The 19,030-nt window shown below is 35.4% G+C and overlaps 2 protein-coding genes across 2 annotated transcripts; one reads left to right on the top strand and one right to left on the bottom strand.

Annotated features, from left to right (window-relative positions):
* Positions 1-8,423: 8,423 nt before the first annotated feature.
* Positions 8,424-9,189, bottom strand: LOC106362721 (VQ motif-containing protein 25-like). The gene has a single exon (XM_013802576.3). The coding sequence runs from the start codon at positions 9,106-9,108 to the stop codon at positions 8,563-8,565; it is 546 nt and encodes a 181-aa protein (XP_013658030.2). The 5' UTR covers positions 9,109-9,189; the 3' UTR covers positions 8,424-8,562.
* A 5,261-nt stretch (positions 9,190-14,450) lies between these two features.
* BNAC08G28920D lies at positions 14,451-15,851 on the top strand. Its single transcript, XM_013805780.3, has one exon. It carries the CDS (start codon positions 14,646-14,648, stop codon positions 15,669-15,671), a length of 1,026 nt encoding a protein of 341 aa, XP_013661234.1. The 5' UTR covers positions 14,451-14,645; the 3' UTR covers positions 15,672-15,851.
* Positions 15,852-19,030: the final 3,179 nt, after the last annotated feature.

Genomic DNA, 19,030 nt, shown 5'->3' with positions numbered 1-19,030 from the left:
GGTAGGAACTTGATTGTTGTAAACTGGTACTTAAAATAAGCGACTAAATTGAACCTTTAAGTCAAAGCTTCCTCTGAGTTCGGAAGGTAGGAGTTGTTATTTACATACTTATACAAAGAGAGCTTACTTGAAACATACGAAATTTTGAAAAAAAAACAAAGACCCTAACATAACGGGTGGGAATGAGTTGTAGTCCTATTTCATTATTATGCTAAATTTGACAAAAACTCCAGCGTAGCTGTGGTCCACGACATGAGGGTCATAGACTCCCTTGAGATTTTACTCAACGCGTGCCTTCTTTACAGCGTGTCCATCCTCTGTAACTGTTGGCTTCTCCGCAGTCATTTCAAGAATAACAGGTCGAGCTCGTAGTAGAGCTGCCTCGCCTCTGTTTTCTTCAACCATACCATGACCATTGAACCTTCTACTGGTCACAGAACATTGTGGTACACACCATGAGAGGAATGTGTTGTTATGGATGCAGCTCCCGCCATAACATCGCCGGGGTTGTCATTGCCGTTGAAAATATGCCAGTTACGCAAGGAGGATAAAGACTTAAGTTCTAAGTTGTTGAACTCACCTGGACCGCGAAATTAGCTATTGATGGGCGCTGGTGACGACTGAAATTCGTGAGACAGGGAAAGAGTGATGTTAAAAGAGAAATTAAATTTGTAAAGCGGAAAGTGAATATCTTGCCAACAATATCTTGGAGGCCTTGTGGGAGGGCCCTGACATGTGGGTCTTCAACGCCTACATGCTGTATCACAAAATGTCAACGTAAACAACGTTAAAAATCATGAGAAGATATACATAGATATAATGGGTTACTCGGTGACTGATACCATGACCAGTGAAGCACAAATATTGGTCAATTTTGTCATCTCAGCGTCAAAAGTAACAAACACTGCAGAGTCAGATCATAAAAGATCATAAGTTGACATTAGCGTGCTAACCTGAGGCGGTGAATTCAGGATATAGTCATTAGGCTCTGATACGGTTATAGATTCAATCTTCTTTGACATCTCCATATTTTGTAGAAGTAGATGAACAACCTTACTCACTGCTACAGATCCTAGGGTAAGGAATGTGTCAGAGGGGTTTTCTGCACTAACTCCTAACCCTTTAAGGTAACTCTGCAGAAACAAATGGGGTGAAAAAGAAACAAATGGCATGGGTTAATATATGAAAGAAATTCCACTAAGGAGAGATGCTCAAAGTACAAACAACGTGATGAGGAGGCCAAAAAACTTGCTCTATATGAGTTTCTTGCGTACATCCAAGCTTTAAAAACTAACTTATTAGAAATTGCAAAGTGCCAACAAAAAACATAAACAGAAAAGCAGAACATGAGCGTGGAGATATAAGTCTGCCTCCTACTAATTTAAGGTTGATGTTCATCACTAAAGGCTCAACACCAGACATTACTAATTTATTATGGAGAAGCATGGCAAGTCCTTCAAAAACACTAAGACAAACACTGGTGTCCCTGTATAGTGGAAGAGATGAAATGTAAAACATTTTGATATATTAAAACTAACCTTGGTCTTAAAAAGGTTAACAAAATAAAGGGGATGTTGTTATGAACCTGTGACTTCTTATATTAGGCATAATACATTTAGTGCTCTGGGTTTCTTCATTGTAAATGGTTTTAATATCCCTCACTTCACGAGCAATATCTGAAACCAAACAATTGTAGTAATGATAGTTTCAGGTGCGATGAAAGTTATTTCTTGGGAATGGCTGAGAAGAATCGAAAGAGAAACACACCTGACAAATCCGTGTTCGTATTAGTCAATAACATAAGTTGTTCGTAATCACTAAACCTGAAAAGTTCCACCGGGAGAGGGTTAATGGTTTCTGCTATCTCATCAAATTTTGTATCTCCGTGAATCTAATAGCAACAGGGCTGTCGACAAATCTGAAGTTTTGGTTGCTTCTGGTGACATTAAAAACTCTCATCTCATAGGAGATCCTTCCTTCAGAATGTGTTTGAAGGTATTGAGCCTGTGTGCATCTATAAAAGAGTACGAAATCAGTGAACGTTAAAGGGAAAAAATAAATCGAAATTAGAAGTACCTTTTGGGATCTACGAGGTCGCTGGAATGGAGGGATTTGGAGAGGGCTCCCACTTCCAGTGACGAACTGAAGATGCGTTGATTAGGACATTGACGGTTTCCTCCATTGAATGTCATAATTACATAACGTTACTCCCGCGCTCTGAAGTGGAGGTGAAGCGGTACCACAGTGGCTTGGCAGAGCGTCGTCATAGACTTTTTCAGATTAGATTTAGAATTTTGTGGACAAAGCATTACCAGTGCACAAATTAGTTACAGCCCAGTTTTAAAACTATAAAGCCCAAAAAAACAAAACGTAATCAGACCACTTAAGATTTTGGATACACGTGTCTAAAAACCCCCATTCTCCAGAGTGACGTCGACAGCTTAAAAAGTAGGAATGGCAATTGGTACCACCCGCCCCGCCGTAGCCCGCCCCGCAGCGGTCTCTCTCTCCGGCGGTTCTTTGCGGGTTGGCCCGCCACGACCCGCGGTCTCAATCCTTAAGCCCAAACCCGCCCCGCTAACATCTTACGCCTTTGCGGGCTGAAAGCCCGCGGGTCATCAAATATTAGTGGCAAACGGTACCACCCGCCCCGCCGGTGGAGGCTCGAGGAAGGAGAGAAATTCCGGTGGCGGGATCTCCAAGAAGAGAAGTTATGGTGGTGGAAAGAAGACAGAAAGAAGCTCCGGTGGAGGCTCGAGGAAGGAGAGAAGTTCTGGTGGCAGGATCTCCAAAAAGAGAAGTTATGGTGGTGGAAAGAAGACGAAGAGAAGCTCCGGTGGTGACCTTAGTCGAGGAGAAGAAGAACCGGTTGGTGATGATGCTCCTCTGGTGCTCGTCAATGGAGTCGTGGCTACAGAGAACATGAATCGCCATATCGCCATTTTCGTCCATCTTTTTTTTTCAGGTGTAGACACAACAAAAGAGGAAGTGGTGCGGCTTATGTCTGCCCCGCAAGACCCGCAATGACCCAAACCGCAAAGGCCCAACCCTCATGAGACTTAACCCGCGAGACCCGCTCACAAATGGGCCTATAGTATCTCTACCTAAACCCGCCCCGCATGGGTCTTGTACGGGCCAGGCCCGCGGGCTGCGGTCCAATTGCCATTCCTACTAAAAAGGCAGATACTTCAACTTTATAATTATAGATTAGTCTGCTAAGTTGTCAAGGCCAATAACTCTGCATGTTCATTACTACCCATGTTCCAAAAGTCGGTTTAGACATTCGCTTAATTGGTAAATTGAATGTAATCAAAATGATTTTACCATAACGATATTTTCAAAAAAAAAAACGGTCTAGACATTCGAAAATCGATCTAGATGTCCACCTAATTCGAACAACAATACTTAGGTTTACTTCTACAGTGAATGGTTAAATTCACTGCACTCTTCATAACCAATCAAATTGTCATGTATGAATAGTTAAATCAGACAATAAAAATAAAAAATTAAATAGCTGGAAAAAAAACACTGACGTTAATTAACACCGCTGTCTGCAAAATTCTAAATTCTAAAAACCTAAACTCTAAAACCATAAATCCTAAATCCAAAAGACTAACCATAAACCCCAATCCTAAAATCTAAACCGTAAAGCCTAAACCCAAAACTCTAAACCATAAATCCTAAATCCTAAAATCTAAACCCTAAATCCTAAACCCTAAATCCAAAACTCTAAATCTTAAACCCAAACTCTAAATCCTAGACCCTAAACCCAAACCTCTAAACCGTAAACCTTAATCTTATTAACTAGCAGCTGGGTTTACGGTTTAGAGGTTTTGATTTAGGGTTTAGGATTTAGAGTTTAGGGTTTAGGATTTGAAGTTTTGGGTTTAGAATTTAGAGTTTAGGGTTTAGATTTTAGGATTTAGGGTTTATGGTTTAGAGTTTTGGGTTTAGGTTTTATTGTTTAGAGTTTGGGTTTAAGGTTTAAGATTTATGTTTAGATTTTAGGATTGATTTATGGTTTAGTGTTTCGGATTTAGGATTTATGGTTTTAGAGTTTAGGTTTTTAGACTTTTGCAGACAACGTTAATTAATGTCGGTGTTATTTTTTTTTAGCTATTTATTTTTTTATTTTACTGCATTTTTTAACTCTTCTTACGTGGTATTTTGATTGGTTACGAAGAGTGTAGTGAATTTAACCATTCACCACATGGCGTACCTAAGAATTGTTCACCTAATTCTCTATAGAGCAGTGGGAAGGTTTTTGAATATTGATTTCTACTATTTTGATACATCAATCAACTCCATTAAATCAGATAATTTACCAGTAAAGAAGAACATATCCTCTTCTACCTATTATTCTCTCTTAATCAACTCCCTAATCTTTAGCAACTCCAAAGAAGCTACTTAATAAGTAAGAACGCAACAAAACTGTAAAGAAAAACAGCTCTCTCGTAATCTTTTTTTTTATAAATTGATCTCTCTCGTAATCTTTAGGAACTCATATCCTATCCAACTCTTATCACGGTGTCCATCCAAACTCGAATCTTATTACTTCATGGCAAACTTTTCGCATAACGATTCATACGCTATACTGCATAGCTTGAACTTTTCCTCAGCTGCATCCTGTGTTTCACATACCAAGTTGAAATCAGTGCCGGTAAACACATTCACACTGAGTTGTCAAAATAAAACAACGAAGTAGTGACCACATATTGTATTAGGGATGTTATAATGGGTTTTGTTAGCTGATTTTTAATGGGTTTAAAAAAAAAATGTCAATTTGGACCAAATTAGTTAAATGGGTTTTAAATAGGTAGTTTTGTTAAGACCCATTTATTAAATGGGTTCTACTTAAAATTAGTGGGGACTCTATTAACCCATTTAATTTAATATAATTAATTAATTATTTTTTGTATGAAAATGTGATTGTATAATTTTGGCGAAAATTTTGATTTTACGATTTATGCAGAAAAATTCCGATTTTGCAGTTTTGACAAAAAAAAAATTGGATTTTATACTTTCGACGGAAAACACATTTTTGGTTTTGGCGGAAAAATCTGATTATGCGGTTTTGGCGAGAAAACTCGATTTTGCGGTTTTAGCGGAAAAACTCAATTTTTACGGTTTTGGCGGGAAAACTTGGTTTTACGGTTTTGGCGGAAAAACTCGATTTTACGGTTTTGACGAAAAACTCAATTTTTACGGTTTTGGCGGAAAAACTCGGTTTTTGGTTTTGGCGGGAAAACTCGGTTTTTGCGTTTTGGTGAGAAAACTCGATTTTACGGTTTTGGCGGGAAAACTCAAATTTTACGGTTTTGGCGGGAAACTCGATTTTGCGTTTTGGCGGAAAAACTCGATTTTACGGTTTTGGCGGGAAAACTCGATTTTACGGTTTTGGCGGAAAAATCGAATTTTGCGTTTTGGCGAGAAAACTCGCTTTTACGGTTTTGGCGGGAAAACTCCGTTTTACGGTTTTGGTTGGAAAACTTGATTTTGCGGTTTTAGCGGAAAAAATCAATTTTGCGGTTTTAGAAGAAAACTTGATTTTACGGTTTTACCAGAACAATTTGATTTGCGTTTAAATAATAAAAATTAGTTAAATTTTTTATTTGTTTCATTTATTTTTTTGTTAAAAACCATAAAGTTATAACAATTAAAATTTAAATCAACAATAATTTTAATGGGTCTAAATGGGTTAGTACAAAATTTGTGGATCTAAATGGATATCCCTAATAGATCTATTTTTAATGGGTCTAAACGGATATGGGTTTTAAATGAGGTGGGTCTTAAACGGGGTGGGTTTAAATGGGGTGGGTTTTACCATTTTAACATCCCTATATTGTATTGGTTACCTTGGTAGAGTCGTGGTGAAGATCTGGATGCCACTTTAATGCACAAAGTCGGTATCTGATTGCACGCAAAGAGTTTAGAGAGATCAATATATAGAAACATATAGCTTCCCTCTGATGAGATAAATTAAGTAACTAATTTACTTACGCATTTTTGACATCTCCAAGGGTTAAGGGACCTGAGGAACTAAGACCAAGTGTTTGTCTATGAGACTGCTCACTCGAATCTAAGTCGTTGACTTCCGTTGAAGAATGTTTGTCTTCTTCTTCTTCCTTTTCTTCTTCTTGATCTACTCGTTGTCTCCAGCTGGCTCCTCCACGGTTGTTGTTGTTAGAATACCTCCACGAGTGAGCTTCACCCTCTTCTTGTCTGTTTGAGCCATAGATATGACGAGCTCTCCACCGAGATTTCCTCTCTTTGTATGATGCACCCAATGCACTCCTTAGAAAGTATTCAATTTCACACTCATCATCAACTCCACTGAAATCAAAACAACCTACACAATCATCAAAAAAAGCAAAATGAAACCAAGACTCCGAAGTTCATTAGACTGATCCCTTTTTTACAAACTCTAACCTATATAGTTTTTTCAGACATAGAAGAGGAAGCAGAGAGGCAAAGAAGAGTGTGTTGTCTTACTTTTATCCAAACGTTGATGAATGTATCTACTACCAATCCGGTTTCTTTTGCAAACCCTAAAGTATTGTTTCTCGAACCACGAGGTGCGCTTTTCAGAGTAATCAAACCCATCACTCCATATCTGTTGAAACACTGAGAGAGCTTTTAAAAATGTAAAAGAAAGATAAAAAAAATTCAGACATTAAAGATATTTACCCCAAACAAGTGTTCTGCAAAAGCATTCACGTTACGGCGCAAATCTTGCTTTGCCCTACTTCTTGACAACTTTTTGTTCCGTGTTTCTGAGTTCTGTCACACGTCAATATGGCGAAAGTCAAAACGAGAGCTAAGACTCAAGATACAAGCAAAACGTGCAGAAGAAGAAGAATAAGAGAGATAGACTGACGGATTTATGTTTGCGTTGTAGGATGGGAGTAGAATGGAACAAGAAGGCAGTTTTGACGTTAGAAGAATAGCCTTGTGGCTTGAGAATCGCTGCTCTGACGGCGGCGATCATCTCCGGAGGCCAAAAGATTCAAGGCATGCCTACTACACTCAACTGCTCAAGACCAATCATTGGGCCTAGTGATGTCAAATTGGGCCATCCCGAGGGCGAGGCTCAAGTAAACCTTAGTAGGGCTGATTTGGAAGAAAAAATATGTCCAACACAAGTGGGCGCTGCGGGTAGGCATTTAGGATATCGGTCCGGATATTTGGTTCTCGTCGGATAGGAGGTTAGAGGATTCATTTTGCATCATACAAATTTTGGTTCAGATCGGTTCAAGTAGTTTTCGGTTCGGGTTGGTCTGGGTAGTTCAAGGTTTCCGTCCGGTTTTGGTTTCACCGTTTTGGTTATTTCGGTTTGGTTTCGATTCGGGTTTTCGGTTCTGTTTTTTTTTTAAAAAAAATTGTAATATCAACGGTTTAATGTGTTGTTGCATTATGTACCGATATCAATGAATCCAGTATTGATCATCTGTTTATGATAAACCATTTGGTAGCATGTAATGATAGAGCTAGTAAAAACGAAGTTAATCGGCATTAATTATAGTGATCATCAAGATTGTTTCATTGACGATCGCGTCTCTTAACAAAGAGACATTGTTGCTTTATGTTCCTCTGTTTATGTCTGTAAATGTCAAACAAACTGAATACAAACTGAAATACTTCGAATACCATATATCTCTTCTTCTTTTTTTGCTAAATGGTAAAATATCATTATGAAAATGAAAGTTCGGTTACAAATTTAATTGAAACCACAATCTGTTAAGAGCTGATTTGATCCTAGTGACCGCAAAAAAATTAAAAAATCATTAGGATACATAGAGATTAATTCAAAGTTTCTAACACAGAAAACTTGTAATTAATAGGTAAAAGATCAAGCAGAACAACAATATAATCATCCTAGTCATAACTCTTCTTACTCTACCTGACACTGTTCCGTCAAGAACTCACCGAAATGGCTCAGAGCAGGCGTCAACGGAAGCGTCTGGCATACGCCTCCGGAGCTCCGCTGGAGGAGGACCTCGACCAACAAAGCCGAGCCATCTCGACGAAGAGACAAAGTTCACCGTAGCAACACTGTTTACATGGAAGCTCGAGTTACGGTCAAACATGAACGGTACAACAGGCTACAACAACGCCCACACGACACAAAGGATACAGCAAAGACTTCGAAAGAACACTAAGTCAACTCGTCGGAGCTACGAAAGAATACCATATATCTCTGGACGCAAAGACTTCTATAACATGTTTCTCATGATGAACGCATAATTAAAAAGAGTTAAGCTTTTCGTCCAATAAAATAAATTGATTAGCCTCATATTAAGCATCTTTCGTTTGTATCAATCGCTTAGAGGACGTGCGAAAAAAAGAGTTAATTATTGTAAATGTATCATGCTTGACACGATGAACTCATGAGACATTAATGGAGAATTAAAAGGAGTCTAAGCTTTTCATGCAATAAGATAAATTAATTAACTTCATATTAAACAAAAATAATAAATTAAATTTATTTTCACAAAAACCTAATAAACAAAATAAATTACATCACTTAAAAAGAAAAGGTTACTTCGTCTGAGAGACAGAGAGTCACACGAATTGGTGGTGGGAATCTGAGAAAACTGATCCGCCATGTAAATGAGAGGAAGAAGGTGAATTAGAAGAAGCAGAAACATCCATGGATGTCAAGGGCAAATAGGGAAATTCACCAAGTTCTTGAATAAACCCTTCGAAATCTCCCATACCATTCAAGAACCCTCCGGAGCTCTCACCAACACCGTTGTTACCGTTCCAAGTCATCGAGATCTCTTCCATCTCTGAGTTTAAGCAGAACCCTTGATCATAATGTTCCGATTCTCTTAGTTTCTCCGCGTTGGTCATGTCTAGGACCTGACGATGACGTAGACGATGAGTATCTCTTCTTGGCTTTGTCTTGGAAACGCCATGGTCTTCTGGTTTGCCGGTGAGGCTTTGCACGAGCTCACGGAAGTTGGCAACGTCGGTCTCGATGATCTCAGGTGCATATATGTGAATGATACGTATCTTTGGCTTTGATTTGGTTATTGAGTATGACTGTTTGTGCATCGCTAGGGCTGATGATGAGGTTCTTCTGCCCTTGAAGATCGTGGCTTCCATTTTTGGAATTATTAGGGTTGATTGTTAGAAGAGAGAAAGATGTGGTTGGTGAATTTGATAGTAAGTGGAGATATGGGTAGGTTATATAGGAGGACAAAGGAATATGGTTATGCATATATATATATATATATATATATATATATATATGAACAATGAGATGTAGGGAAATAAATTATTTAAATCATTCCTTTTTCAACTTAAATACTTGATTTTTGGCAAAAAAAAAACTTAAATACTTGAATATGGTTATGCATATATATATACGAACAGAAGATGTAGGCAAATAATTTAATGGATTGTTGATATTTTTGTAATGACCAGAACCCATTTCGTAATCAAACAAACATATATACAAAGTTATAACCATCATCTAAATTCAAAGGAAATTTTGGGTCAATTAACTTAATTACATGTAGTTATTAATTATGAGAAAATGTGTAAGTAAGATTTTTTTTTTTTTTGTAAGTAAGAATTACATGTATGTGTAAGTATGCCTCCCAAGACATGAAATAGCTGAAGCGCATTTGATCCCCTCTTACCCAAATGATCATGTTGTAATTTCTTTAAATATAGCTATTTTTATATATTTTACGCAATGTTGAAATATTTATGTTCTGTGTCTGTTTGTGCTTATGATAGATAAATGCAGGTAGTACTAGTTAACTGATTAAATTAATAGATAAGTAGGATTCCACAAACTTGGCCCCATGTAATGCACAAAAACTCAACAAACTTATGATTGTTTTTCCCATGAATAAAATATTATTTTATATATTTATATATTGTATGGTTGATGGTAGAGATCCACCTTTGCATATACTAAAATCTGGACTTTTAATTTGCATAAGTTCAATGTTTAGCCTAAGTAACCGCAAAAGAATATATACACATGCAATAACGATTAGCTTGAGTTCAAATTAGAGAGATAATAAAAGGATTTCATCAGAACAAAAAGAAAATAATTTTTAGCAAAAACAAAAGATAATCAGACAATAATGTAGAAAAGTTGAAGATAAATGATAAAGTGGAATGCGAAGACATGGAGATGGCATGACTCTTTGGTGACTCTCACTTATCTTTTTCATTTAGTTGTCTCACGTCCTTCTTCTCATAATGCACGAGGCAGTTTCACTTCCTTACGTCTATTTTAATATTCTTCTTCTTTCCCTTGTGCTTTATCAAATTGCGACTACAAATAAAACAAAACTTAACACCTTTTGATTTAGCAGAAAAACAAAACTTGAAGGAGTAATATTTTACTACTTTAACAGATATTATACATGTATATTATCTAGAACAAATCGAAATCTATATACAGCAAGTTCATTACTATGTTTAGTGATCATCCACGAATTAGAAGAGAATATACCAATATGCATAGCTATATATAATACTCCCTCCATTCCTTAATGATAAATTTTTTAGAAAAAAAAATTGTTTCAGAAAAATGTATTTTTTGTGTTTTCTATGAAAAAATTGTAAACTTCAAAAAAATTAATTGACTTTATTGAATTACTATTGGTTAAAAGTTATTGAAAATTGAAAATTACAGAAAACAATACATTTATTATGGTAGTTTAATGTGTTTTTTTTTTTAATTTGTATGAAATACCTAAAAAATCTATCTTCGTGGAACGGAGAGAGTATATATTATCCCGTAAATATCTCTTGCCAACTTTGATAGAAGATAAATTAATAAAGACAGCTAGCGATTCTATATTGTATATGCTAAAAACCTAATTTAATACGTTAACTAAAGAATGTTAATTTTTGATAAGCTTACCGAAAATTGTTAATTAAAGAGGACATATACGTGGATCGATCATCTTTATTATACACATGCTAAACCTTAAATAAAACCTTAGATATTTATTGCACAATCTCAGTTGGGTTTATATATTAGTTAAGCTATATAGAGAAATAGAGTCAATGGTGTATAAATAATAGCCGTCGGATGTAGACGTGATAGGAAAGTGATCTAAGGGCTACAATAGAGAGAGAGAGAGAGAGAGAGAGAACTGAAACATAACAGAAAGGGTCTGCCGATTTGGTTAGAACTCTGTACAAATGCGTGCGTCAGGGACTCAGAGTTCGAACACACGAGTCTTGTGCTCTCTTTTAGATTCGGCCCACATGCGGGCAACTAAGCCGCTGAATGTCAGACACGTGCACATAGCTAAGCCGTATTGGCTGTGGTCCTCCATCGTATTTGCTTGACGTGGTTCGCAGTTCTAATCTTTTTGTACATCGCTCTTAGCTGGATGGAATGTGGACCCCCGACAAAGAAAAAAAAAACATTTTTCTTTTGTCAGCAAACAAGGATAAAATTATTAAAAAAACAACTGCGTATGATTTCTTATGGGGAAACAATAATGAGTATATTGTTTGATATATCATATCTGTTTAATCGGATATATCTACGTTATCAGATTTTGTTATGTTTATAACCTAGTTTTTTATTGTTTTGGCATACAGCTAAACGCATTAAGTATTTAACCAATATAACGGTCTAGTTAATTTCCTTTTCAAAATATTTGTTAAAAAGGCCTAAGTTTTATTCCTTCATCAAAGGAAATTGATGTAATAACTAATAAGAGGTTTCCCATGAACTATATAAACTCAGAAAATTGGTAAAACAAATTTTTCTTAGAGTAAGATTTTCTAAAGTGTTCACGCTTATTATGAATTTAATAAATGTTTATAATTTAATTTTTCTTTTACTTTATTATACACTTTCCAATAACTTTTCACCAATGAAATTTAATCAATTCAAATATTTTTCATTTAATATTTTTTAAAAGCATAAAGAATACCTTAAACATATAGAAAATATATCTTTGTAGAACAAGTAAAAAATCTAAAACATCTTACTAAGCCTTTAGAAATCAATTATTAGAAATCAAATTTTTTAACAAAAATCTAAAATCTAAGGGCTTGCACAATTTTTAGAAATCAAATTTTTTTTATTGTTTTCTCTTTTTTTTATTAAAAGATATTAATTAATTAAATTAAAACCTTTTATGCAAGAAAAAAACATAATGGCTCTTGAGCATAGTATCAGGCCAAAGGGCTTGCACTATTTTTAAAAATCAAAATTTTTTTGCTTGTTTTCTCTTTTTTTATTAAACGATATTAATTCATTAAATTAAAACTTTTTATGTAAGAAAAAACAAAATAATGTAACATATAGATGCACAGTACTTCTCTGGATTAACATCTCCCACGTTAAGTACATGTTTCAAAATGTGGCAACAAATAGTCTAACCACTGACAAATTTTATCTAGGCATGGGCATAAAGTCCAGAACCCGAAATCCGAACCGAACCCGAACCAAAAAACCTGTTCCGTTATCCGATCCAAAATGTAAAAATAGTCAGATGGATCTTATAGGGTGGTACAAAAAATATCCGAACCCGAAGTGTTATTAACCAAACCCGAACGGATAACCTGAAAAATCTGAAATTAATAGTCAGTATAAAAATTTTGAAATATATATAAATGTTTCAATTATAAAATTTAATATTTGTGGTGATATGATAGATACAAATAAATATTAGATTTTTAATAAATGCTCTAAGTATACAGTTAGTTATAAATAAGTACTTTATAATTTGCTCAATGAAATAACAAGTCTATTTTCTATAAGGTAATGCATATTGTTTACAAATGATATTTGTTTTCATGTTTGGTTTAACATTTTATTGTTATTTTATCAATTTTATGTGTGATAGATTAATTTTTATTTAATTTAGAGATTTTTTTTTATGTTTTGTTTCAAATTTTTGTTTTTTACTTTGGTTATATCCGAACCGAACCGATATAACCTGAATCTGAACGATATATTGTTACTTTACGGGTTTTAGGATGTAATACAATTTTGAACCGAATCCGAAGTGTTATTATCTGAATCCGACCCGTACTAATAAAATTTTAGTGTGAGATCCAGGAGCGTAAACCCGAAAATCCCGATCTGAATCCGAACGGGTACTCGAACGCTCATACCTAATTTTATCCCACGGATTCCAAACTAGCGACCGCTAAAGAGTTGAATTTGATGAATCTCAAAATCACTCAAAAAACTAGAGTTAGATTTGTACAACGTATAGAAAAATAATAATGAAAAAACTATTTATCGACTGTATGAAAAATATATATTACTGATCTCTTAGCTTATACAGCTACGATGAATAATTGGTATAAAAATACAAGTGAACACGAAAACCATTTATATAGCTTTGATGTATGAGACTTGGAGCAAGAGCCGGTCCTGAGATTCACGTATTCACTTAATGCCGCAGTCGAAAAGAGAAAAAGTCTATATTTTTCTAAAATATTGGCTGTTTTAAAAGGCTATATATTAACCTGCAAAATTTGAGGCTGCAAGCGGATGCTTGCTTTGCTTGGCCTTAAGGCCGTCTATGCTTGGAGCTCTCCTCTCCTTCTCATTTGTCGTTTCTTTATAACTATTCGGAGAATGATCGTAATGATAATATGATCTACAACGACATTGACTTTTTCTGAGCTTGGGATAGGCCTTCATTCTTCATGGTCCTATTATCATGTTGTCGAGTCTTTGAACTATTAAGTTGAATTCTTAGACAAGGTTTGGAGTGGAGTGAAATCTACTTCCAATATATTTCGCTTTCTAAGTATTGTGATTGTTTTTCTCGCTGTAAATATTAAGTTAGATGAGTTTTTAAGAAATCTCTTCCAACTTCAATAGGAAATATTGTCCTTAATAGTAGTGAATGGATAAACCACATCGTTGATGATACTGCCAGCCTTAAATCCTGCCTAAGAAAACAATGGCGTGAGAAACAATCAAGATCCCTCATTGCAGTCAGCGTCACCCGAGATCACCGTTACCAGTCTTATGTTGATGCTGGAGGTCCGATATGGCTTGATGCAATCATTTGACATGAAGCTTCCTCTTAGTATGTGAGGTTCTCTTCCTCATCCGCCCTAATCTGCGGATTTGACTTGATGGCACCTACTGGTGTTGCAGTCTTCTCTTTTATTTATCTTTTGCTTTCCCTTTTGTTCTTTACTTTGCTTTATTTTTCATTCCCTCCCAATCCTCTGTTTGGAGGTGCGTGTGTGTTTTGTTTGAAAGTGTTTTGTACTTATTGAATTTGAAATAAAACCAGCGTCAAAAAAAGAAAAGAAAGAGAAACAATCAAGGTCCCTAGCTAATCCTTATCCACATGTGTGTGAGTTTTAACCCAATCAGGCCCATTTTATATATACGGGCTTTATGTATCAACAACGGGAGCAATAAAGAACCAGAACAGATAAACAAAACACAAGTGATTTTGTCCACCTTTCATTTCGAACTAAGTCAACGAGCTTATCTGTTATTCTCTACATAACAGAAGGGTAAAACCGTAACTATAAAGCGAGTTTTAAAAAAACACGTGTTTGGGTTCCAAGATGCTTACTTCTCTCCGCTCCTAGGGTTCCAATCTCTACACTCTCCACAACAACTCCTTGTTGATAATCCCAATAAAACTCATCTCTCCATTTTGATTGAGAAGACGATGAAGGCGTCGATGAAGTTTCGCGAAGAGAAGAAGCCTCTCTTCAGAGCCAAGATCCCTCTGAGCATCATAGGCCTACCGTTTCAATCCGGAATCGTCGCCGGAGAATCCAAGGAGCTCAGCCTCAACCTCTCCACCTTCTTCGAATCAGGCCCATCTCTCAAGATCGCTTACCGCCCCAACGACTCTTACAACCCTTTCTCCCTCATCGTCAAAACGGGAACCGGATCTTTCGGCTCCCCGTTCTCAACCTCCATGCTCATGAGCGCCGAGTTCAACCTCCTCGGCCAGCGAAACCCTAGCTTCATGATCCACTTCAAACCCCAATTCGGCGACTTCTCGATCAAGAAATCACACTCCTCGTCTCGATTCGACGCGAATAGTCTCAACGGATCCGTCTCGGAGGAGGATCCGTCGATCGAGGTTGTGGATTCTCCGGCGAAGGTGACTCTTTTTCCGTCGGCGGCTTCGGCTGGAGACATCGCTGGGTTGTTGTCTGGGGTTGAGGTCGCGGCGAGGACGAGTTTGCCTGTGAGGGGACGCGCCGTTGTGAATTTCAGGTGGGGGGTTAGGGTTCCGGCGGAGATTAGGCGGGAGTTTGATCCGACGGCTGTGGTTTCTCTGAGGAGGTTTCCGTTTCTGGTGATGGATAAGATTGGGATCGAACACGTGGATGGTAAACCCACGGGGGACACGGGTAGTGGTGGTGTTGATTTGGGGAAGGTGTGTTTGTTTATGGAGGAGCTTCGGTCGGAGAACAGGGAGTTGAAGAGAGCTGTCGAAGATCTCAGGGGAGTGATGATGTCAAACGTTTCGCCGTTCTCGCAGGCGACAGTAGATTACGGATCGCACTCAAAGCAACGTGAAGCAGAGAGGAGCAATAACAAAAGCAAGAGCAACAATGGTAGAGCAAGAGCTGATCGGTGGAGCAGCGAGAGGACGACGTCGGATTGCGGTGGGAAGAAGAGCAAGGAAGAGGGTGACGTGGCGGAGGAGCTGAAGAAAGCTTTGAAAGGAGCTGCTTAAAAAGCTTCTCGATGGTATTTGGTAATTGGCCATGTTCTCGAGAGTTTATTAGAATTGCACTTCATTCGTCTGCTTAATTTATCTCTGGATTTTGTATATATGCGTTAAGTTGCTGCTGGATTTTGGAAGATTTTCAGAACTTGTTTTGGATGATTTAATGCAATTGTAAGAGTTTTAGTATGAGATTATGTATAGAACTAGATATTGCTTGATTTGAATCAGTATAATATGTTGGCAGTGAGCTATGAGCTTGATTGTATTAGAAGGAATATATATGGATTTGGAATAGAGTTTGCGGTTATGCTGATTAAACAAAGTGGGATATCTAGAAAGCTATCTGTAAGCAATTGATTAGGCACTATGACAAGGATTTTAACAAGTTCCAGTGGAGTTATTAGTCATGTTCAGTCCTAACTGGAGATCTAGTCGTGTAGATGTTTAGTGTAGGATGAATATGAATGAGTGTTTGGTGATGATTGCTAGCAAGTCTGGTTGTACAAAAAGTTGGGAAGAAACATGTATTATTTGCTACGTATTTATGTGAACATCTGAAGGACTGTAAGAGTTAATATCCAGTTGAATTAGAATATCTAGCAAAAGTTCCGAGGACCATACTTGAATCCACCCGATTCGATCTCGTTAGCGGCCGCAGAAAGCGTATCATATAGTAATCACCGGCACCGGCAATACGATATACTTCAGTGTAGTGATCGTATTCAAAGAGGAAACAAGCTAAAAGAAGAACAAGCCTACATGTAAAATGCAAAACACGATTGCTCGTAAATTCCAAACATTTACATATCTGCGAAAACTGACTTCTTAGACCAATCTCTGTCCAAGCATTGAAACTAAGTTTATGCTGATGTCATTGTTGCATCACCACTCATCGAACATTGTTTGTTGTTGACCGGAACACATGCTTTTTAAAGTCTTTAAGTAGATTTTGACTCTCGTTTAAAGCAGCGGATTTATTTGATTTATTTTTCACTTATTGATTTAAAGATGAGTTATTCTTGGATCCACCGTATAGGGTGAACCTCTAAATTCACCACATAGTGAGGTTCACCAACCAATAGAATTTCTTTATTTTAAATTTGATATCTTTTAAAAAATAAAACAAAATATTTGCAAGTTATATTATGTTTTTAAAATAAAAAAGTAAAAAAATAGTAGTTACAAAAAAAAGAATTAAAAAAAAATATTTTTAACGTCGTCAGCAAAACATTAAACCCTAAATCCTAATCTCTAATCCCTAAACCCTAAACCCTAAACCCTTGGGTAAACCCTAAACCCTTTGGTTGCTTTTTTTTTTTACTTTCTCGTATGCAAAAAAGATACCGCAAATCATTCATCTAATTTTCTCTCTTTTTATTCTCTTTATATGTTTTACACAGTTGGATATTTTTTTTCCTTAGTTTTCATTATATTTTCCTTATGTTTTCCTCGTTTCCTTATTATTTTTTTCCTTTTGATAATGATAATAATTAACAAGAATTTTAATTTATTTATTTTAAGCTTATACGATAGGTTTTCAGATAATCTTAGTTTATTTCTTTTAGCTATTGCAGTTTTCAATTTAATATAAAATATTAAATAAGTATTAATATATTGTACTCTAACATAATTATTTGTCATTTTTCTTTACTCTAATGCTATTTATTTTTGAAATACTTGTTTCCTCCTCCATTGTTGATTGATTGTTGTTTCTTCTCCCAATCTTCCATACAAATTTTATTTCCTATAAAAAATATGATTGCTGTAATCTATTTTAGGAATATTGAAAAGAGAAATTAATTTGTCATAACTTGAACAAGGATATTTTGGACCATAAAAACTGTTTAATTATTTATGTAAGATATGAATTATAACTAGAAGCTTTTTTTTGTCCTTTGGTTGCTTTTTTTTTTACTTTCTCGTATGCAAAAAAGATACCGCAAATCATTCATCTGATTTTCTAAACCCTTGGATAAACCATAAACCCTTGGATAAATCCTAAACTCTAAATAAAAACACTAAATCTTAAAACTCTAAACCCTAAACCCTAAATCCTAAACCCTAAACCCTTGAGTGTTTTAGTGTTTAGTGATTTTGATTTAAAGTTTAAGATTTATCCTAGATTTTACGGTTTACCCAAGGGTTTAGGGTTTAGGGTTTCGGATTTAAGATTTAGGGATTAGGATTCAGGGTTTAATGTTTTGCTGACGACGTTAAAAATATTTTTTTTGTAATTACTACTATTTTTTATTTATTTATTTTTACATTTTAATTTAAAAAAGATAATATAATTTGACAATATTTTGTTTCCTTTTTTAAAAGATATCAAATTTAAAATAATGAAATTCTAGTGGTTGTTGAACCTAGAGGTTCGTGAACCCAAGAATAAGTCTTTAAAGATTATCATCATTTTTTGTTTTGAATCTTAACAATTGAGTTTTATGTTTTTTATCATTTGTGTTATTTTTTGAAAATGTGGTATTTGTTCGAAGTAGATTTAGAGATGATATGTATGATTTGATAGTATATATATTCTCTACTGAAGAATAATTTGTTCTCCTTATTGAAATATTATATAATATATGAATCATCCATTTTAAATTGAAACTGAGGTTCTCTTGTCATATATTTTTTTTATAGCTCTAACCATCAATATATACTAATTTTTTTTATCTCTATTTAGTTTAGAAGTTACTACTAATTCCTGGTCCGTTTTTAAAAGACATATATCTTTTTCGTTGACCATATTAATAATTTTTTCATGAATAATAACTTTTTTATTAGAAAATATGCAATTTAAAATTTGTTCTATTATAATGTTTATGTTTCAAGCAGTTTTTAATATCTAATTCAGACTCGTGGTCGAACCGGTAGGCATGCCGCTCTACATATAATCAGGTTCGGGTTTAATGAAAAACTCGTTAATTGGAAATCTATTAGAACCCGACGAAAATCCAAAGCCCCGCTATTAATTAGTTAGAGGAAAGATTTGAATATAGTTAAAATTATAAAGAAACAAATATGTTGCCTCAGATAAATGAATATGATTTTTTAGGAAATTATATATCATGTGGTTGAATTTTATGGTCCCGATAAGCTAATATCATATTGTTGTAGTACATTGTTATATTGTTAGATTTTGAGTAATCTCTCTTACTATAAATCCAAAACCAAGAAATTAAAATGTAATTAATAAGTATTAAATTACCGTCGAAAAGTAGGATCAGTTTAGGTAAGATTTCGTTTTTCATTAAAAAGGAAACGCTCCTATTTTAATAGTATAGATTAAAAATTCATATTTCAATTTATTATATCTGCTATAATTGTTCCTATTTCAAATATATTTAGTATATAAAATGAAATTC

Source organism: Brassica napus, chromosome C8 (assembly GCF_020379485.1).
Source record: "Brassica napus cultivar Da-Ae chromosome C8, Da-Ae, whole genome shotgun sequence".
In the NCBI taxonomy this organism is placed as follows: Eukaryota; Viridiplantae; Streptophyta; class Magnoliopsida; order Brassicales; family Brassicaceae; genus Brassica; species Brassica napus.
The sequence above is the reverse complement of the archived record's forward strand: the minus strand, read 5'-3'. Positions and strand labels throughout refer to the sequence as shown.